The sequence below is a fragment of the Pelobates fuscus genome, chromosome 10 (genome assembly GCF_036172605.1).
Source record: "Pelobates fuscus isolate aPelFus1 chromosome 10, aPelFus1.pri, whole genome shotgun sequence".
In the NCBI taxonomy this organism is placed as follows: Eukaryota; Metazoa; Chordata; class Amphibia; order Anura; family Pelobatidae; genus Pelobates; species Pelobates fuscus.
The window spans coordinates 34,896,149-34,917,641 of NC_086326.1; the positions used below are offsets into that span (position 1 = coordinate 34,896,149).

The following is a 21,493-nucleotide window of genomic DNA, read 5'->3' on the forward strand; positions in this document are numbered from 1 at the left end:
TATAACCACTTCCACGCAATTAAGCTGCGCCTACAGTAGGGGTAGGCAACCTACACAAGATGTTGTGAACTACATTACCCCTAAAGCTTTGCCAGCAGTAAGAGCATTAAGGAATTTATAGTCCACAACAGCTGCAGTGCCAAAGGTTGCCTACCTCTGGCCTACAGTTTAACTGAAAGAAATCTCCCAGTCTCCTATGGCCTTAAAGAGTTAATGTAACCAAAACCAGTGTTTTAATAAAGTGGAGTTACACATACAAAAAAAAGCTGAATTTTTCAGTGAGATGCTGCACTCTAAATCACTTAAAGGAACAGTATAGTCACCTAAACAACTTTAGCTTAAAGGGAAACTCCAGTGCCAGGAAAACAATCCGTTTTCCTGGCACTGGAGGGTCCCTCTCCCTCCCACCCCCCAATCCCCGGTTACTGAAGGGGTGAAAACCCCTTCAGTCACTTACCTCAGGCAGCGACATGTCCCACGTCGCTGCCTGCTCCTCCCCCGCTGCTCCTCCTTCTTCCTCCGTCGGCCGGTGGGCGAGACTGATCCCGCCCACCGGCCGAGGAGTCCCAATGCGCATGCGCGGCAATGCCGCGCATGCGCATTGGCGCACCCCATAGGAAAGCATTGAAAATGAATTTCAATGCTTCCCTACGGGGAATAGAGCGACGCTGGAGGTCCTCACACAGCGTGAGGACGTCCAGCGATGCTCTAGCACAGATAATCTGTGCTAGGGACCAGGGAGTTCCCTCTAATGGCTGTCTAGTAGACAGCCACTAGGGGAGGACTTAACCCTGCAAGGTAATTATTGCAGTTTATAAAAAAAAATACAATAATTACACTTGCAGGGTTAAGGGTAGTGGGAGTTGGCACCCAGACCACTCCAATGAGCAGAAGTGGTCTGGGTGCCTGGAGTGTCCCTTTAATGAAGCAGTTTTAGTGTATAGATCAGGCTTCTCAGGTTTACTGCTCAATTCACTGCCATGCAAAAAACCTGCATGGGAAAAAAAATATATATGGTTTTACTTTCAATCAGATGTAAATTTACTTTAAACAATTGTACCTCTTTCACTGTAAATTGAACTTTAATCACATACAGGAGGCTCTTATAAGCTATTTACATAACCGGGGATAAGAACACCTAAATTAAACAGAACTTGCAATAAAGAAAGGATAATCTTTAGATGACTCTTTACAGGAAGGCTGTGCAAGTCACATGCAGTGAGGTGTGACTAAGGTTCATAAACAAAGTGATTAAACTCCTAAATGGCAGAGAATTGAGCAGTGAGACTGCAGGGACATGATCTATACACCCAAACTGCTTTATTAAGCTAAAGTTGTTTTGGTGACTATAGTGTCCCTTTAAGTACAATATAATTTGACATTCAATGCAATTCTCACTTCAGTAAATAACTTTGTTGCATGTGCTCGTTCCATCAAGATAGTTATCTGTCAAAATGGCAAATCCATCTAGCACCAAACCATGTATATATGCGGCAAAATATATTGTGTTCTACTTCAAATCCACAAAAGTACAGTCTTCATCTCCAAAATGTTTTAACCATGTGTTTAAACACAGAATGTGTCTTTTAAAACAGTTTATTTCATAAAAAGTTACATACAAAACTGAAATTCACACTTTTTATACAAAAAAAACAAAACAAAAAACAACCACCAGCCATTCGACACTTCTTTTACATGTGACAACCATACAATAAACAGAAACACTCCGCTTAGCTGGATACAACGGGTACTATTCCCCCATCATCACACAGACTGGATATTTAGTGATGGTTAAGTGGCACTAATCCCCAATCGGCACACCTATTGGATTTGTTAGTGGTGGGTTTCGTTTACCAGAAAGGAACATTTCCATTTAACTACTAAGTGGCCTCTTTTCAATATAGTTAGTAATCTCCATTTTCTAAATCATCCCTTTGCTGCTAGGAAAGCACATCCTGCATCGCTATAAGAATAATAAAGAAAAAAAAAAAACCTGCTATTTAAAATGTCTTCCTTAACTGTTCTGTTTTACAAAGACAAAAACAAAATAAACCGGCCATTAGTTTATTACAAATAAAAATAGATTTCTTACCAACCTTATGGCACAATACCCTCCAAAACGAGTCAAAAGACAATCCTGGTGTTTTAACCCATTCAGTACGTCATTCATTGGGATGAAGGGGTTAATTTAATACTACCCTCAAAGATTGTCAACTGATGCCACTTACATATTTTAATGACAAAATAGCATGTCAGGAATATCAGTTTCCCTAACCTCTTTGATGAATGGGGTAAAGTTGCCAATGTTTTCAATAACTACTTTCACACAAAGCCAGTTTTGAATCCACTTAATAAAACTGCACTTGGAAGGGTTAAATTACAGAAGTAAATGTTTCTGCCCTTCTGCTGTTCAATCAGAGGATGTAGAAGGGTTAAAAATCAAAACAAAAAAACAATGAACATTCTCATATAACTACAAATATGTACAAACATATCTACATGGCTACATCAGCCTCCACGTTTCTTTTTCTAATACAATTTGGATATTACGGCTGTTCACAAGGAAGGGGTGGGGAGCACCAAATGGGACAGTAAGTAAAGTGACAGATTCAACACAGAGTTTGTTACTCCCAGATGCAGAAGAGCAAAAAATCCTTAACCATCTCAGTGCCAAACTGCATTGCTTGATTTGTTAATCCCAATGTTAAATCTCAAAAGTTAGAATCAAAAACAACAGTAACAGTAAACAGAACATGGTGGAGAAAGTTTCCTGGTAGCATGATAAGAAACAAAATGTAAAACCTAAACTAATCTTGGTGGGTTTAGTGCACTATTAATGGAAAGAAATCATTCCTATTTCCACACATTAATGACAAGGGAACAGTAATTTGCATACTAACGCCAGTTTTACAATAGCTTTAATATAGTCTATAGTCAGCCTGATTTTACTGCCATTAACTGCAGTTTCAGAGTCTGCTTCAATGCTCATTGTAAATATATGCATCATTAAAAGAATCATGGAGAAAAAAAATATTTTTCGTATAGTATAGATTAACGTGTGCTACTTTGAACAGCTGGAATGGCCAGAACAGTCTAAGATATATAAGGGCTTAACGCCTTTCTTGATGACATCACTCTCCACAGCACATCCTTTGCTGTCAGTGTCCCATGCAGTCATAAAGACTGACTGCTTTCTGTAGAATACTCAGGGAACACAGCAGCTCACCGTGATGGGAGAGCAATAAAAGCGACACTTTATGAAACATAACCTGACCAGTTCGGGGTCGCTGTTATGTTGCTCAGAGTCTCTTGGCTCAATCCACCAGTTTTATGACAAAACTGTATAGAAATGGTTTCACAAAAAGACCAAATTTTTATTTATTTTTTTTAAATAGCATGTCTGTAGCATCCAGAGACTGCTCCCTCTTTAGCAGTATTGATAATAATGATTTGACACTTACACATTATCAGTGTAAATATAATCAAACCTGAAAGGCACCGATAGGCTGAAAGATCTTGGCTAACATGCCCTCCGTACACTTAGCCAACCAATGCTGTACAGGCTGGACTAGATTGACACTCATAATACACAAGTGTAAATTCCTTATTATCAATGCAGCTGAGGCGGAACTAGTATCTAGGGGCATAGAAAGCCCCAGTTTGTCACACCACTTATAAGGGGTTTGACATAAAATTGAGGAACGCAGCTAACAGATTCAAGGCAACATAACCACTACAACAAGCTGTAATGGTTATATCGTATAGACGGTTTCTTCAACTACAACAAAAGTTATACTAAACGTGTTATTGATATTACAACTCTGCAAAGTATCATATCATAATATGTACTACAAAATATGAGAATGACCCCACATGGATCCCATTTACATTGCTTGACACCAGCATGAGAGAATATCATTTGTCACAAGGTGGAAATGTTGGTAGGGGTGGGACTTCAATCTATATTCTTCCAAAATACTTTGAAATGGGGAACAATCAGTGCCAGCTAGTCAGACATCCTCACTGGTTCAGTGTGTTGGATTGTGCAGCTGCAAAAAACTGCCCAAAAGTGACAACACAAAATGTCAGTACACACGGACTGATGTTCAACAGGAAAACAGAGACAAGAAGGGCCTGTTAGTTCCGTATACTGTTTCCAGGCTTTAGGGAAGAAAAAAAAAAAAATATTACAGAGCCTTGCTATTCCTCATATGACAGCAAATAATTTAGTTATAGAAAAATATAACAATAAAAGCTAAATGTAGAACCGCTGCAGATAGAATCCGCTTGTTCGCCTGTTATTGGGGCATCAGATGTCTGACGTTGTATTTGGAAGTGTCTTGGTACTGTGTCATGGGTTTATCTGCTATTCCACACGTTCCAACACCAACCTTGCCAGTGACACTCTCAGGAGAGGCAAAAATACTTCTCTTTACCTAAAACAAAAACAGAGTACAGAAATAAGTCACGGCTTAAAAACAGCATTTTCTTTATTTAAAAAAAAAAAAAAAAAAAAGCATGGATCAGATCACGTTTCAATGATACCCATTATATATTTGGGGAATTCACAAATCTTACTGAAGTTGGAGTTTATTTACTCCCTTTAAGGTGTGCGCATCCACATCTGTTTTGCCTGCAGCATACAAAAATTGTGACACATTTGTGCTGTACATCTCCCAGAAACCTAGACTATGCACAGCAATGTTTAGAGCAAAAATACTGCGGTGACAATCATTGGCTCTTTAGCTACTAGCATCCATGCCATCTTTGTACTCATGCCAATGAACCCGGGTCTATATGGAATATTCTGCATAACCTCCCTCAGATAATCTTGCTCATGTGCAATGAGATGTGAGTAAACAAGCACGTGAACGAAAGAAAAAATAAAGTAAGACACTGTACCTGGCCTTTCTTGTTTTTTGAATAAGCTTTGTTGTTAAATTGCTGCCATTTGCTTTTCTGGTCCTCGCGCTCCTGTTCGAGTTCCTTTATTCTTAGCGCTTTTTTAAGAGCTTTCTTCTTTTTGTATTCTCTCTGATGGGCGATCAGTTCTTTCCTTCCAAAATTAAACAACCACAGTTAACAATATCAACAGATGTGACTTCTAAAGGCCAGTGCATGCAATCCCTAGAACTGCCCTGACTGAAAATTTTAGAATTGAATGATTGTATAGAATGGATTTCAAACTAACCAAACAGGAGAAAGGAAACTCTCAACAAGACAATTTTTTTTTACAAGGGAACTAAAATAAAGAATCATATCCTAATCCTTAAATCACACATTGCTTAAAATCAAAATCATTATTTTGGACATCAGTTTCATATATTTTACATGTTATACAAGATGCATATAACCCTTACACTACTACTCAGCAAAGCTTCAATCATTTTCTGAATTTGTTTTAAATTAGGTGCATTTAATGGAGAATGCCACATTTGGTATTTATTCTCTCAGATAACCCATATTGTGCCCCAACGTGGAGTTGACTAATCTTGGCACTGCAAATGTACATATTACATGATACTTCAGCACCCTAAGCAGATTGTGTAGAAACAATATGTCTTGGCATATAATTATTATAAAAAATGTAAAAAAATAAATAAAAAATACACACACCTTAGATGGGTATTTAAGGGCAGGTACTATTGGCTTTATAAATGCAAAATGATGGCACAGAAAAGGGTGTTTTATAGATTAGTTTCCAGGTTTAGACTCACTTGGACATTGGAAGACTGCCACTTTCCTCCTTACTCTTCCTCCCCTCTTCCACAGGTCGCAGGTTGAGTAAAGATGTGACTTCCGCATTTCCATAGCCGCTAAAAGTGATGGCGGCTGTACCATTCTCTTCATCGATCTCCTCTATTTCCGCCTCGTACCACCTGTAAAGATATCATGGCTGTAAGCATGTGAGTAAAGGCCTGGAAGACAACACAGCATAATGCTAACATTGTAAAGAAGCAACAAGTCCTGCGCAATGGGGCCCCAAGTGGTGGCACAGGAGACTGATAACGCAATGACTTTTCTGAGTTTTGCATCTTTAGATGTTTGGCAGCTCAGTGTAGTCGCAAGTTTAGGCAAAAATTTATCAGACTTTGGTTTGTGTTTAATTATATAAAATCAGATTAATTTCATCTTTTAAAGAGAAATATATTGAACATATTTGAATCAGGGATTCATTGTTTGATATCCTGTCTTTGAGAAACTTACATAAAACTTTACACTATTTTTTTGCTGTGATTTTAGTTTCAATATAGTCTTTCATTATTTTTTATGGGCCAATAAAGGGGTCCCTTTTTGTTGCTCTTTAGAGGAAAATTGTATTTGCTGTGGAGAACTGTTGGGTCATGTCCACATATGAAGAGGTTCTCTTAACCATGACCCCTTTAAAGTATTTTGGAGACCCTAATCTCTATTTTTGTGACTGTTTATAGATGCATGACCCCATCCTCTGCCCAGCTAAATCAAAGTGATCATTTATGGTAGAGACTAACAGATTGTTGCAGATCTACAAATTCTAATTTGCTTTGTCAGTCATTTGGCTACCAAAGCATTTTGTAAGATATCATTTGACAACAGATGGGGATTTACCTATTGTTCAATGAGTTTATAAAATAAAGACCCATAAGAAAAAGGCCTGAGAACAATAGGTTGAAGGCAGAATGTAAAGTCAGCATGCATGATATAAAAAGTAGGTAACACGCAATATATAAAACTTCCATTTAACAAGCACACAACGGATTTGAAATGTTTTACTGTAGCCGGTTACACAAATACTATTTGAAGGGTGATTACAATGATTTTCAAATTCCTGCTGATCATTATTAAAAGCCAACAGTATTCACATATGTGACAGATGTCAACGCTACAAATAAACTGATTAGCCACAACATTAAAACCACTGACAGGTGAAGTGAATAACATTAATTATATTGTTACAATGGCACCTGTCAATGGGTGGGATATATAAGGCAGCATGTGAACAGCCAGTTCTTGAATTTCATGTGTTGGATGCAAGCAAAAAAGATCTGACTGACTTTGAAGAAGGACAACTAGCGAACTGGCATCAAGGTCATGGGCTCATTGATGCACGTGGAGAGTGAAAGCTAGCCCATCTGGTCCGATACCACAGAAGAGCTACTGTAGCTCAAATTGACAAAAAGCTCAAGGTGTTGCTTTGGACTTCAAATTCCACAGATCTCAATACGATTGAGCATCTGTGGGATGTGCTGGAACAACAAATCCAATCCATGGAGGCTCTCTTCACAACTTGCCGGACTTAAAGGATCTGCTGCTAATGTCTTAGTGCCAGATACCACAGGACACATCAGAGCTCTTTTGGCAGCACTAGGAGGACCTACATGATATTAGGCAGGTGGTTTTAATGTTATGGCTGATCAGTGCATGTCTAGACTCTCTGTCCAGGAATGCCTTCCATGGTACATTATGTATTTCTGGAGTTAATCTGTGTTTTTGAGTCAGAAAAAAAGGATATGCAGTTTATCAGTAAACAATGCTTATATTAAACTTGCCTTTTTAACCCCAGGGAAGCATGACAGAGACAGTCGTAGGGGAATGCTGGGGAACTTTCCATAAAAATGCTTTTGTGGCTGTCTGGAACAATTTTTGGCTTGTAGGGAATTTAACGATAAATCACTCAATATGTGTAGAATTTTCTGATTTCACCCAAAATTTTGAGGAATGTTAAATGACCAGCTGTTTAACTATTTCAGCACCTAACAAGTCCCAAACCGTGGTAAATCATTCATCTGGCAGTGGTGTGGTAAAAGTGAATTCTCCCCTTAGCATTTTGGGTTTGCTTACTTGAATTCAATAAGAAAGATTATATATGGAATACAAGTATGAAGACGAGATTTTACCCTGTATTAAACCATGCAGTCTCACAGTATGGAGGGAGGTAATTCTCTAGAACAGTAGTTCCCAAACAAGTCCTCAATGCACACCAAAAATTCACAACATAGGAAATACTTAAATCTTAGACTGCAGATTTGACGAATGGACTGGCTGGGAACTGTAGCTCTAGAATCACCATTTATTTCACTTCTGGAAAGACAAGTGCCATATAAAAAGTTTCACAACTGAACACCACACACGCATAGACACTCTTACCATCTTATCATGGCACTGCATTATTTCACTGTATATAAAACAGGCCATTGCTTTACACTTACTGTCCATCACTACTCCAAACCGACATACAACGGTCTCCAACCTTCCAAGTATTGCTGCCACTTGGAGAAGACTGGTCATCTGAATTTTCTGTGGCTTCCGAGGGTTGTGATGAAAGGAGATCCTTAGTTAATTCAATCACTTCCTGGAAAATAAGAGTTTGGATATTTTGTGTATTCCCTACAGTTAAACTGCGGAGGGTGGAAAAAGGGAAGATATCCACTCCCCCTCCCTCCCCCCAAAAAACACATTAACAATGCCTATGTCCACCTTTCATCAAGTTTTTTATGATAACCCACAGCAATATATAGCATTTAAAAGGACACTCCATAGCCAAATACAAAATAAATAAAAATCCTGTTTAGTAGCTATACCCAAAAATGAAAACTTGCATGCATTTAATTATGCATTTATTCTTTAGGAGTTGCATTTAAAAACAGCTTGCAAATACTGCAGATCTCTGGTCTGCTGCCTTTGCAAGCCCTCCTATTTTAACTGTGCCCTGAATTTATCCGACTGTCCAAACACAGACTTCCCATTGCAGCTCAATGAGAAGTCTTTTCAAGGCAGGTGCTCTGGGCAATTGCTGCCTTTTGAGTTCAATGCAAATAAGCTGACTTTGTAGTAAAAGGACCTTAAAAAGCCAGAGGAGTGTAACTGGTATAATTTATAAAAGTGTATATTTTTATTGACATCTGCCATTTTTTCCAAAATGAAAATACAGGACACATTCTTCACACAAAGTTTTTCAGCAAGCTCAAGTGTTTAGGGGTCTGGAGTGTCCCTTTAAACCTTTCTTAATGAAACAGTATTAGCACCCATTGCACAGCGCTACGGAATCTGATGGCGCTATATAAATAATAAAATAATAATAATAATAATTAGCCTTAAGCACGAAATGTGTGTGAGGAAAAAAGGAGCAGCAGTTCTATGGGCTAAGCTATGGTATTTAATAAAGTGTCACATTCAATAGGAATTACCGTATATACTCGAGTATAAGCCGAGTTTTTCAGCACATTTTTTGTGCTGAAAAACCCCAACTCGGCTTATACTCGAGTCAATAGTCTGTATTATGGCAATTTGCATTGCCATAATACAGACAGGGGCTGTGGGGGCTGTCAGAGCTGTAACTTACCTCTCCTGCAGCTCCTGTCAGCTCCCTCCTCCTCCGCGCCGTCCGTTCAGCACCTCGGTCAGCTCCCAGTGTAAGTCTCGCGAGAACCGCGGCTCTCGCGAGACTTACAGTGGGAGCTGACAGAAGAGCTGAATGGACGGCGCAGAGAGCTGACAGGAGCTGCAGGAGAGGTAAGTTACAGCTCTGCCAGCCCCCCTCACTGAACTACCAATGACACTGGACCACCAGGGAGTAAGAGCCCCCCTCCCTGGCCAGCTAGCAAGCAGGGAGGGGGGACGAGAAAAAGAAAATAATATTAAAAAATAAAATAATTAATAATATAACAATCAAAATGCCCACCCCCACCAACACATACACACTTCATTCATATACACACACTGCACTCACACACACTGCACTCATACACGCACGCACTGCACTCATACATGCACGCACTGCACTCATACATGCACGCACTGCACACTACATTCATTATATACACACACTGTAAATAAATATTCAATTAATAAATACACACACACACTGCACTCATACGAACACACTGCATTCATTATATACACACACTGTAAATAAATATTCAATTAATATAATTTTTTTAGGATCTAATTTTATTTAGAAATTTACCAGTAGCTGCTGCATTTCCCACCCTAGTCTTATACTCGAGTCAATAAGTTTTCCCAGTTTTTTGGGGTAAAATTAGGGGCCTCGGCTTATATTCGGGTCGGCTTATACTCGAGTATATACGGTACAGCATTGCAGGAAAAAAAACAAAACAATAAAACACAAAAAACTAAATCCATTAACCTTCTCTCCAAAGCAACTTGGAAAATGTAATTACAGCACATAAAATAAAAGTGCACCGTTTATTCTATTCCCGATTGTCCTGAAAGAGCCAGGTTTCTACCTCGCCTTCTAGACAGCCAGAAACCAAAGCTCCATATTACCTGTGACGCATTTTCAGATTATACATAAAAATTAAGCTCAGGCAAGTAGAAATCCCATGTGCCATGGACTCTCCGGGCTTGCAGTGGCGAGTAAGTTTAAAAGTTTGGCTTTTCCATGGGTCAGCATTGAATTGGCTGAGATTCTCAAATCTGATTATCTGATCACAGAGGCGGGGCAAGGTAAAATGTAGCGAAATCGGTGAGGAGCAGGCCAAAAGGTGGGTAAAGCACCTCTTTAAAATAAGAAGTTGGGTGCAGGGACCTAAACTGTGCTTTTAAAACTATAGTATCGGGTACTATTGTTTTATTTATATAGCGCCAACTAATTCCGTTGCGCTTTACAATGGGTGGACTAACAAACATGTAATTGTAACCAGACAAGTTTGACGCACAGGAACAGAGGGTTTGAAGGCCCTGCTCAATGAGCTTACATGCTAGAGGGAGTGGGGTATAGTGACACAAAAGGTAGGTACGATAGTGTTCCTTTAAGTGCCTCCAAAACAATTACACCTAAATGTTAATTTCTAAATATAAAAATATATATATATATATATATATATATATATATATATACACATATAAATTATATATATATATCCTACAATAACATCAACCAGCATATATTTATATATTTTTAACTTGAACCATTGCTTTAAGCAGAGCACTGTTATTTTACAACAATGATAATTTAGTTTTGTAAAACTTCGCCAAAACACCTCCCTAGCTGTCAGACAGCCGGGAAACTTTTTCTCCAATAGCTCCACAGAGCTGATGGAAGAGGAGGGCGTGCTAGACTAGAGAATTTGTTGGCTGTACAACAGCTCACTGAGAAGGAAGGGAAGCAGAGAGTATTATTAATGAGGAGAGAACTTGCAAAGGTGGCAGGCAGCAGGTTTTTTTCATATACTCCCAAAGAAAACACGCATGAAAATACTGATGCATGTTTTCTTTGGGGGTACATCTTCTAAGTAGTATTTTTTTTTTTTTCATACAATGGAGTGTTCCTTTAAAATAATGAGTCAGCTAGTACAAATAATTATTTTGAATGAATTTAGAATTTTTAATATGTATAGAACTAAGAATAATGTTTAGTCTCAAGCAATGCGCGCCTGTCAGTGTGTGTGTGTGCGCATTTAGGTACCTGCCCCTTCCGATCACACGAGGAAGGTGTTTTTACTTATCTTTTTCCCCCATGCCGTGCCACTTTCGCAGCGGCTGGTACCATCTCATTGACTGAGATTATCAATCTTTATGATTTCAGCTAAGCCAATGCTTTCCCTTAGGAGGATTTTGTGCATGCGCAGCAAATGTGCCAAAACTGCATCTCCTCATAGGAATGCATTGAATGAATGAATCTCTATGAGGAACATTCAGCGCCTCCATACAGAGCTTAGAGACCCTGAACGTCGGTGCTGTACGTGGTGCAGCAGTGACCCAGGATTCTCTAGTGGCCGTCTGAGTGTCTGTCACTAGAGGTGTTACTAAGCAGCAATTTAAACACTGACTTTTCTGAAAAGGCTGTGTTTACACTGAAAAGCCTGCATGGTATATAAATCACCAGAACAACTACATCAAGCTGTGGTTGTTCTGGTGAATATAGTGTCCCTTTAAGAATTCTGGAGTTTATGAATTTCGAATAAAGCTATACCTTTTAATGGAAAGACCGTGAGTGCAGCCATACTTTTGAATACACACACACATATATATATATACATACATACATACACACACACACACACTTCAAAACATGCTTACCTGTAAATCTTTCTTCAACTTCAATAAATCTTCATTTTCTCCATTAGCAGTTAATGCTGCCTCGACTTGCTGGAGCTGGGCTTTGTAGCCTGCTAGCTGTTTTGCAAGTTCTTCTGCCATCTATATAGAAAAAAAAAAAGACAATCGAGTCATTTGCCTGAGATTACTATTAGAAGATGCTTGACTCACTCAGATAATGTAATCAATGTGTATCAATGAACACACTGTGAAGTTAAGTCAACAGACATTGGACATCTTTACATTTAAAGGAACACTCTGGAACCATAAGAACTTAATTGTAATGATGCTGTTATGGTGCCAGTTTACCTTTAGTGATCAATCCACTAACACAAAATGTAACCTCAAAGGCTTCCGTTTAAGTCTGAGGCTAACATCAGGAAGCTTCAGACCGCAGAACTGCTAATAGGCTGGGGGAATTGTGGGAGAAATGTGGCTATAAGGTGGTTTGACAGTAAATGGGGTCTGGATGTAGCTACAAAAAGTATCACAGCGAATAGGAGGTAGATATGGCTATAGGAGGTTATGTCAATCAATAGGGGGTAGATGCGTCTCTGAGGAGATCAGGACATTGCTCCACTAGGGTATGACCATGGATAGAAAGTAGTTATGGCTCTGAGGTCAGAATGTGGCTACAGAACACTATGACAGTGAACAGGCGATAAATATGGCTATGGAATGTATGACTGTGAATAGATGGTAGTTATGGTGGGGACAGCATTGTTACTGAAGGTTATGACAGTAAATGGGGAGACCTTGTTACTGAAGGGAGACATTGTACGCAGCGTTGGGAGACCTTGTTATAGAAGGGTAGGAGAGTAAATGGGGGACATTGTTATAGAAGGGTAGGTCAGAAAATGGGGGACATTGTTATAGAAGGGTAGGTCAGAAAATGGGGGTCATTGTTATAGAAGGGTAGGGCAGTAAATGGGGGACATTGTTATAGAAGGGTAGGGCAGTAAATGGGAGACCTTGTTATAGAAGGGTAGGGCAGTAAATGGGAGACCTTGTTATAGAAGGGTAGGAGAGTAAATGGGGGACATTGTTATAGAAGGGTAGGTCAGAAAATGGGGGACATTGTTATAGAAGGGTAGGTCAGAAAATGGGGGACATTGTTATAGAAGGGTAGGGCAGTAAATGGGGGACATTGTTATAGAAGGGTAGGACAGTAAATGGGGGACATTGTTATTGAAGGGTAGGGCAGTAAATGGGGGAGACATTGTTATAGAAGGGTAGGACAGTGTTTAGAAGGTTATGACAGTAAATGGGGGACATTGTTATAGAAGGGTAGGGCAGTAAATGGGGGACATTGTTATAGAAGGGTAGGGCAGTAAATGGGGGACATTGTTATAGAAGGGTAGGGCAGTAAATGGGGGACATTGTTATAGAAGGGTAGGGCAGTAAATGGGGGACATTGTTATAGAAGGGTAGGGCAGTAAATGGGGGACATTGTTATAGAAGGGTAGGGCAGTAAATGGGGGACATTGTTATAGAAGGGTAGGGCAGTAAATGGGGGACATTGTTATAGAAGGGTAGGACAGTAAATGGGGGACAGTGTTATAGAAGGGTAGGACAGTAAATGGGGGACAGTGTTATAGAAGGGTAGGGCAGTAAATGGGGGACAGTGTTATAGAAGGGTAGGGCAGTAAATGGGGGACATTGTTATAGAAGGGTAGGGCAGTAAATGGGGGACATTGTTATAGAAGGGTAGGGCAGTAAATGGGGGACATTGTTATAGAAGGGTAGGGCAGTAAATGGGGGACATTGTTATAGAAGGGTAGGGCAGTAAATGGGGGACATTGTTATAGAAGGGTAGGGCAGTAAATGGGGGACATTGTTATAGAAGGGTAGGGCAGTAAATGGGGGACATTGTTATAGAAGGGTAGGGCAGTAAATGGGGGACATTGTTATTATAGACGGGTAGGGCAGTAAATAAAGCAGTGGGGGGGGGGGAATGCCTCAGTGTGACAGGGAATAAGGAGCCGATGGATGTGTGTCTGGGGTCAGACTGTGGTTACACGAGGATACAGCGGAGAGTAGGAAGAAGGGGCAGATATGGCTGGGACTGGGGGAGGGCGGGGAGGCCCTGGGACGGCCTACACTGGTAGTGGGGCAGGCAGGGATTATCCCGGGGCCTGCAATGGCGGAGGGTGGGATGAGATGGTGACTGTAACACGGCCAGGCTGTGATCATAGTAATGGCGGTGGGTGGGCTGTAACACTGCAGTAGGCCTCAGTCCGATCCCCGGCCTCTCCTAGCTCTGTGTCCCCCTGTATTGGACCGGGTGCTGTATTGGACCAGGTGCTGTATTGGACCCTTTCTCCCCCCGCCCCCGGTGCCCCCCCGCTCTCTCTCGGTACCGGTACCGTAACTCCGGGTCTGGATCTCGGTCTCGGACGATTCTCGCTTAGTCTCCCCTCGCTACACTCCCGATCTCGCGAGACTGTGACGTCACCACATCCTCGTTACCATAGTAACGGCTGCGTCACTCACCATAAACATCCTTCCAGGTTCACACCAGCTTGGTCTATGGCTCAGTATCTCCATTATATTATATTATATTATACATTATATTACATTATATTATATTATACATTATATTATATTATATATTATATTATACATAATATTATATTTATATTATACATTATATTATTATATTTATATTATACATTATATTAGACATAATGCAGGCCTCTGAGGACACTATGAGCGGTGAGCAGGCCTCTGAGGACACTATGAGCGGTGAGCAGGCCTCTGAGGACACTATGCCAACGGGTGGCCCTAAGTGTATGGGCCACCTGATGCTCCTTAGCATGGTGGCCCACTGCCAGCAATAATTTATTTTAGCATCAGCAATCCTAAAAGAAAATATTGCAGGCAGAGGGCAAATGGGGCAGCTGCTTTGGTCCCCACAAGAGTAACTGGGCCCGGGGTAGCTGCCCCATTTGCCCTGCGTTAAAGACGGCCTTGGATCTTTGGGTAATTATATTCACATTATTGCATGATCCATGGGTTAATATATCTACATTATGGCATTATCTGTGAGGTCATTATATCCACATTATGGACTGATCTATCTCTGGGTCATTATATCCACATTATGACCTGATTTATCTCTGGGTCAATATATCCACACTGTGGTCTGATCTATGGGGCATTATATCCACATTATGGCCTGATCTATGGACCCTCATATCCACATTATAGCCTGATCTATGGTGCATTATATCCAAACTATGGCCTGATCTATGGGCCATCATATCCATATTATGGCCTAATCTATAGGACCTTATATCCACATTATGGCCTGATCTATGGTCCCTCATATCCACATTATGGCTTGATCTATGGGACCTTATATCCACATTATGGCCTAATCTATAGGACCTTATATCCACATTATGGCCTGATCTATGGGCCCTCATATCCACATTATGGCTTGATCTATGGGACCTTATATCCACATTATGACCTAATCTATGGGACCTTATATCTACATTATGGCCTGATCTATGGGCCATCATATCCACATTATAGCTTGATCTATGGGCCCTCATATCCACATTATGGCTTCATCTATGGGACCTTATATCCACGTTATGGTCTGATCTATGGGCCCTCATATCCACATTATGGCCTGATCTATGGAGTCATTATATCCACATTATATCCTGATCTATGGAGCTTTATACCCACAATATGACCTGATCTATGGGGTCCTTATATTCACATTATGGTCTTATATACCCCCTCATTATGCCTTGTGATTTATAGGTCCTTATATTCACATTATGGCCTGATATATTGGGTTCTTATATCCATATTATGTCCTGATCTATGGAATCCTTATATTCACAATATGGCCTAATGAAGCTCCAACAAGTTCTGCAGTGCTGTACAATGGGTGGACTAACAAACACATATTTGTAACCAGACGAGATGAACACACAGGAACAGAGGGATTGAAGGCCTTGCTCAATGAACTTACATGCTAGAGGGAGTGGGGAAACGTGACACAAAAGGTAAGGGTAGGGTAGAAAAGTCTGCTGCGAGTATAGTATTCACTGAGGGCTAGGTGTTGTTTTGATGATAGTTGCAGGAGAGGAATCAGGGTGCGGGGAGTGAAAGCTGTTCACAGTTTAATTGATATGCTTTCCTAAAGAAGTTTTCAAAGATTTTTTTAAAAAGTGGAGACTGGGTGAAAGTCTAACAGAGAGGGGAAGGGTGTTCCATCGGAGTGGTGCAGCCCTAGAGAAGTCTTTAAGGCGAGCATCAGAGGTAGGAGTACGACCAGAGGTTAGACGTAGGTCTCCGGCAGAGTGTAGGGGCCTAGACGGGACATATTTGTGTATTAATGGGGATAAATAGGTCAGAGCAGTATTGTGTAGAGATTTATAAGCAAGTATCAGGATCTTAAATCGAGTCCTATATCTTACGGAAAGTCAATGTAGAGACTCACAGAGGGGGGAGGCATGGCAGGTGTGGGCGGACAGGAAGATGAGCCTCACCACCACATTTATTATAGACTGTAACTGGGCAAGTTGGGAGCACATTAGACCACTGAGAAGCGGATTAGAGTAGTCAAGGCGCGAGAGGACAGCGGCATGGACAAGTACCTTAGCCGTATCAGGCGTTAAATAGGGTCAGATGCATGCTATGTTTTTGAGATGGAAACGGCAGGATTTGGCGATTGATTGGACATCATGGGTGAAGGAGAGGTCGGAGACTAAGAGAACACTTAAGCAGCGAGCCTGCAAGGTAGAGAGGCTAGTAGCGCCATTGACTTGGAGGGAAACAGACAAGGGAGTAGCAACACTTGAGGGAGGGGAGACCAGTAGTTCTGTTTTCGACAGGTCAAGTTTAAGGAAGTGGGCAGCCATCCAGTTATAAATAGCAGAGAGGCAGTTAGAGACACAAGTCAAGAGGAGTGGTGAGAAATCAGGGGAGGTCAGATAAATTTGCATGTCATCCGCATAGAACTGATACTGGAAGCAGAAGAAGCTGATGAGTTTACCAAGGGAGGCAGTATAGATAGAGAACATTAGGGGACCAAGGACACCAACAGAGAGGGATTGGGGAGAAGAGCCAGAGAAAGAAACACTGAAAGAAAGTTAGGAGAGGTAGGAAGAGCACCAGGAGAAAGCGGTATCTCTTACGGAGGATGTGAAGAAGCTGTTAATGATCAACAGTGTCGAAAGCAGCAGATGGACAGAGGAGAATTAGATAAGGACAGAGTAGTGGCCACGGGATTTGGGTCCTTATATCCACATATATGGTCTTTGTAACCAGTTCATGGACTAATTTAGGGGATATTTATAACCAGTCTATTACCAGATTTAAGATGTTATAGTGGTAAATAAGGGAACCGGCTGTGGTTACAACATGGTATCTTACCTCTGATATTAGGACAGACAGTGATGTAATTCAGTTCATGTCTTGATACTCGAAAAGAGAGTTTAGCAGACTTTTCAAACTTACAGACATTTAATGCCCATTTTGTTTTATTATGTTACACAGAGATTCTGCCACTAGATGGCAATATACTCAACAGTTTTGCTATTTAGTGCTAAAATGTAAAAGTGTCTTTGAATTTCTAACAATTCACATTTCAGTGAATAACATACATTCAGTAAACTAAAGGTTACATTTCTAATCAGCATCCAACATAGGAGTATAATGTCCTTATTGTACAATCTGTTTATCGATTAGAAATGCAATGTATTCACTAAACAATGTTTAACAGATTATTGACATGATATTGGCAAATTTCAGACAAAAAAGAAAGCCAATCTGGAAAAAAATTTATCCGATTCAATTTTGTCTGCAAATTTGACATACTCTTGCAATAATCCTAGTTTTGTGCATAAGCCTTTAAAGGGACACTATAGTCACCCAGACCACTTCAGCTCAATGAAGTGGTCTGGGTGCCAGTTCCCTTAGGTTTTAACCCTTCACATGTAAACATAACAGTTTCAGAGAAACTGCTATGTTTACATTTGGGGTTAATCCAGCCTCTAGTGGCTGTCTTCCGGACAGCCACTAGAGGTGCATCTGCGATGCTGGAGGCGAATTTCACCTCCATTGCGCAGAGCTTCCATAGGAAAGCATTGAGAAATGCCTTCCTATGGCCACTTTGAATGCGCGCGCGCCACTTGCCGCGCATGCACATTCGGCTCCAGTGACGTCGGACGGGGGAGCTGATGTCGGACGGGGAGGAGAGGTCACCAGCGCCGAGGGAGCCCGGCGCTGGATTAAGGTAAGTGGCTGAAGGGGTTTTAACCCCTTCAGTGCCACGGGAGGGGGACCCTGAGGGTGGGGGCACCCTCAGGGCACTATAGTGTCAGGAAAACCGCTTTGTTTTCCTGACACTATAGTAATCCTTTAAATGTGTCATTCCCCCCTTGTAAAGAACTGCACAATGGTAGGACTTTATTAACGGAACTCTCCAAACACTAGAACTACTACAGCTCACTGTAGTGGTTATGGTACCAGTCCAGATGTGCCCTGGCGCCCTGCCCCTCATCCTCATGGTATGTAGTCAAACTGTTTTTGAATGGTTTGACTTTTTACTTGGGGTCTGCCGGGCATCACTCTTTGCCTCCACTACCAATGCCAGAGAGCCAGAAGTCCCAATCTAAGCTCTACTCAAAGCAATCAGCTGAGTAAGTGCAGTGGTTATGGTGCTTGGAGTATTCTTTTTTATCAACCTTATAACATTGTTGAAAGATGTATTTGGCAGGTATACCAGTATAATAAGTAAAATATTCTATCTATAAACAATAACATATTCTGATATTATGTCAATATAATGTAATCTAGATGTAAATTGAAAAATATATGATCCTGCGCTCTGAAGAATAGGTGAAATCATCATAGATAATTAGAATTTAACTTGTAAATTGCCAGCATATTCTGCAATGGCCTACAACAGTTAAAAAAAATACAAATTAATCAAAAGCAAACATTTAGTCTTACAGGAAAAAGATATGACGTCTAAAAGCCTAAAAAGGAACCCCGAGAATCGCATTTAAAAATAAAAACTAAAACGTTTATTTACTAATGTGCGGATTGTTGGAAGGTATTGAAGGTCATTGCATGTTTTACGCCATGATAGACACATTTCAAAAACCTCTATTTATGAACTATACAGAATCTCTCAGCTGTTCAGGGCTACAATGTGTTTATTTATGGCGTTTGACGTTAAGTGCTGTGTTTATTAATGGCTGTCACAGTTTACACACCTAATAATATCTAACGCAGTGTGTGACGGACAGCAGCGTTCTAGTCCTTTAAAGAAAGTTAGAAATAACAATGTATCCACTTCGTTCCCAGAACATGCAGATCAATCAGGTGTAAAATATGTTTGGTTATAAGGTTCAGTAGTGTATTATCACATTATTGCAGCTAAATGTCAAAGGAAATGCAAACTTTACACCAATATAGAATATCTGGAAAAAGGTTTTTTTTTTGTGGTTTTTTTTCTTCTTAAATAGATATAGCTTTTGCAACACTTCATATTTGTGTGTGTGTGTGTGTTTGTACGCGTGCGTGTGGGTGCGTCATGTGACATTTAGATAAAAATTGCCACCCACTTCTCTTTGTAACTTCCAGGGTATCCTGTGACACATCCATTTTTCGCAATAGTGCTGCGGTATGGGGCCTAATAATACTCTTTGGTAAATAACTGTACCCCATAATTACAACCACAGCAGGGTTTGTGTTAAACCAATCTTTCCTGTGGGATGTTGTATTTATTGATGGCACTGTTCCTTACAAGTATTTAAAGAGATATCGTTCTTTGTGTAATCTGTTACAAGAAATGCTGTGTCACATGCTTCCCATCATCCACGTAGTTTAATAAAAGTGTTGCTCGTGGTCAGGGGTAAAGTGGGGGAATCTTTTAAGAGACCAGTTGAATGCTCTTTTTTTCATGTGGTCCTTTCCATGGGGAGAATTTTTATTAACCCCCTTCAATATTAAATTTTTCACCCATAGCTACTCCATGTTGTTTATGACTGCCAGCATGGGATCTCGTCAGTGTTACACACTATACATTACTGCGAGTTTTATTGCTGTGGAGCTCGATGATACACTTAGACACACTGCACATTACTGCAAGTTTATTGCTGTGGAGCTCGATGATACACTTAGACATACTGCACAGTACTGCATGTTTTATTGCTGTAGAGCTCTGTCTGTGACATTTTCCACACACATTATTCATTGCCTTGTGTTAAATTGCTGTGCAAATCTGATGTATTTTTATACACATTGCACATTATTGTGTTATATTGCTTTGGAGCTTTGTGATACATTCATACACTTTGCACATTACTCACAGTTGTATTGCTGTGGAGCAATGTCATTATTTCATGTTTTCATATCATCCCATCCTGGTTTAACCCCACCAATGCTTATTGAGTTGCAGACACTTTAGTAGCTGCATATTTCTATTCAATTATTTCCTGACTGATAATAAATATAGTGGGGCTTTTCATGTAACCTCCTAGATTGTAAACTCGTATGAGCAGAGCCCTCTTCACCTATTGTTTCTGTCAACATTACTTTGCGCGTCATTGCTTGTTATTTTGCATCCCCGCTGTGTGATTGTAAAGTGCTGCAAAACATGCTGGAGCTACATAGATGATAATAATAATAATAACTGTTGGGGAACTGACTGCATTTGTTGTCTATGTCTGAACAGCACTATAGACAGTAGGTGTGTTATGGTACTTTTTCAGTAAACCAAAATGTTTAAGTGTCTATCTGTTCCTGTCCAAATTAAAGAGAATTGAATTGCGTATATACGCTGAAGTAATTCAGTCTGACACACGGAGTTCAGGTTAAAATAACTTCGAGGAAATTTATTGGCAAGTGCAGAATCAGAGGGCGCGCAGGCCCTTTTAAGAGACATTTTCGTCATCATTGATTATCAAGATATCAGTGAATAAACATCATTAATTGGATTAATTGTTAAGTGTCTGGGTTAGTGTCCACCTATCAATATAATTAATTGGATCAAAAGCTAAGTGGTTAGTTCCGTGTCCACCCACCAAGAGGTGGTACTTTTTCGGACACGGGTGGGGGACAAGGGGTCTTGAGCGTCATTTTACTCGGTCGGTGATGTCAAATCTCGTGGTTAGGTGCAAGGTCTCTTATGAATAGAACATTTCATTACTACTGTGTTCTCATGGCCTTTAAATTATACTATGTTGCGAGTTAGGGGAAATTCAACAGTTCCTGGGTTAGTCATATCCTTATGGAGAATACTGTCCTTGTCTATTGTATTAGATGTGCTGAGAAATACTGTCATGTAATGTAGTTTTCATATGAAGAAGTCAGGTTATGAGGACAAAATGGAGGATTTGTCACAGTATCAGGTTAATACAGAGTTAGAGCAGCAATTCAATATAAATACAATAAGATTTTTTTAATAATTCTACATCAGTCC

At 40.3% G+C, this 21,493-nt stretch overlaps 1 protein-coding gene across 1 annotated transcript; it reads right to left on the reverse strand.

The window, feature by feature from the left end:
- Positions 1–1,580: 1,580 nt before the first annotated feature.
- SMNDC1 (survival motor neuron domain containing 1) lies at positions 1,581–14,489 on the reverse strand. Its single transcript, XM_063435397.1, has 6 exons — positions 14,406–14,489; positions 12,022–12,141; positions 8,190–8,332; positions 5,718–5,879; positions 4,903–5,056; positions 1,581–4,436 (listed from the first exon to the last, which is right to left on the reverse strand). The coding sequence occupies exons 2-6, from the start codon at positions 12,139–12,141 to the stop codon at positions 4,299–4,301; spliced, it is 717 nt and encodes a 238-aa protein (XP_063291467.1). The 5' UTR covers positions 14,406–14,489; the 3' UTR covers positions 1,581–4,298.
- Between the last annotated feature and the right edge of the window lie 7,004 nt (positions 14,490–21,493).

Bases quoted from the DNA above. Each gene is read 5' to 3' on its own strand.
- SMNDC1 (XM_063435397.1), bottom strand. From the start codon at position 12,141: ATGGCAGAAGAACTTGCAAAACAGCTAGCAGGCTACAAAGCCCAGCTC. The intron at 8,333-12,021 runs GTAAGCATGTTT...CTTATTTTCCAG, and splicing joins AGTTGAAGAAAGATTTACAG to GAAGTGATTGAATTAACTAA. The intron at 5,880-8,189 runs GTAAGTGTAAAG...ATATCTTTACAG, and splicing joins GTTTGGAGTAGTGATGGACA to GTGGTACGAGGCGGAAATAG.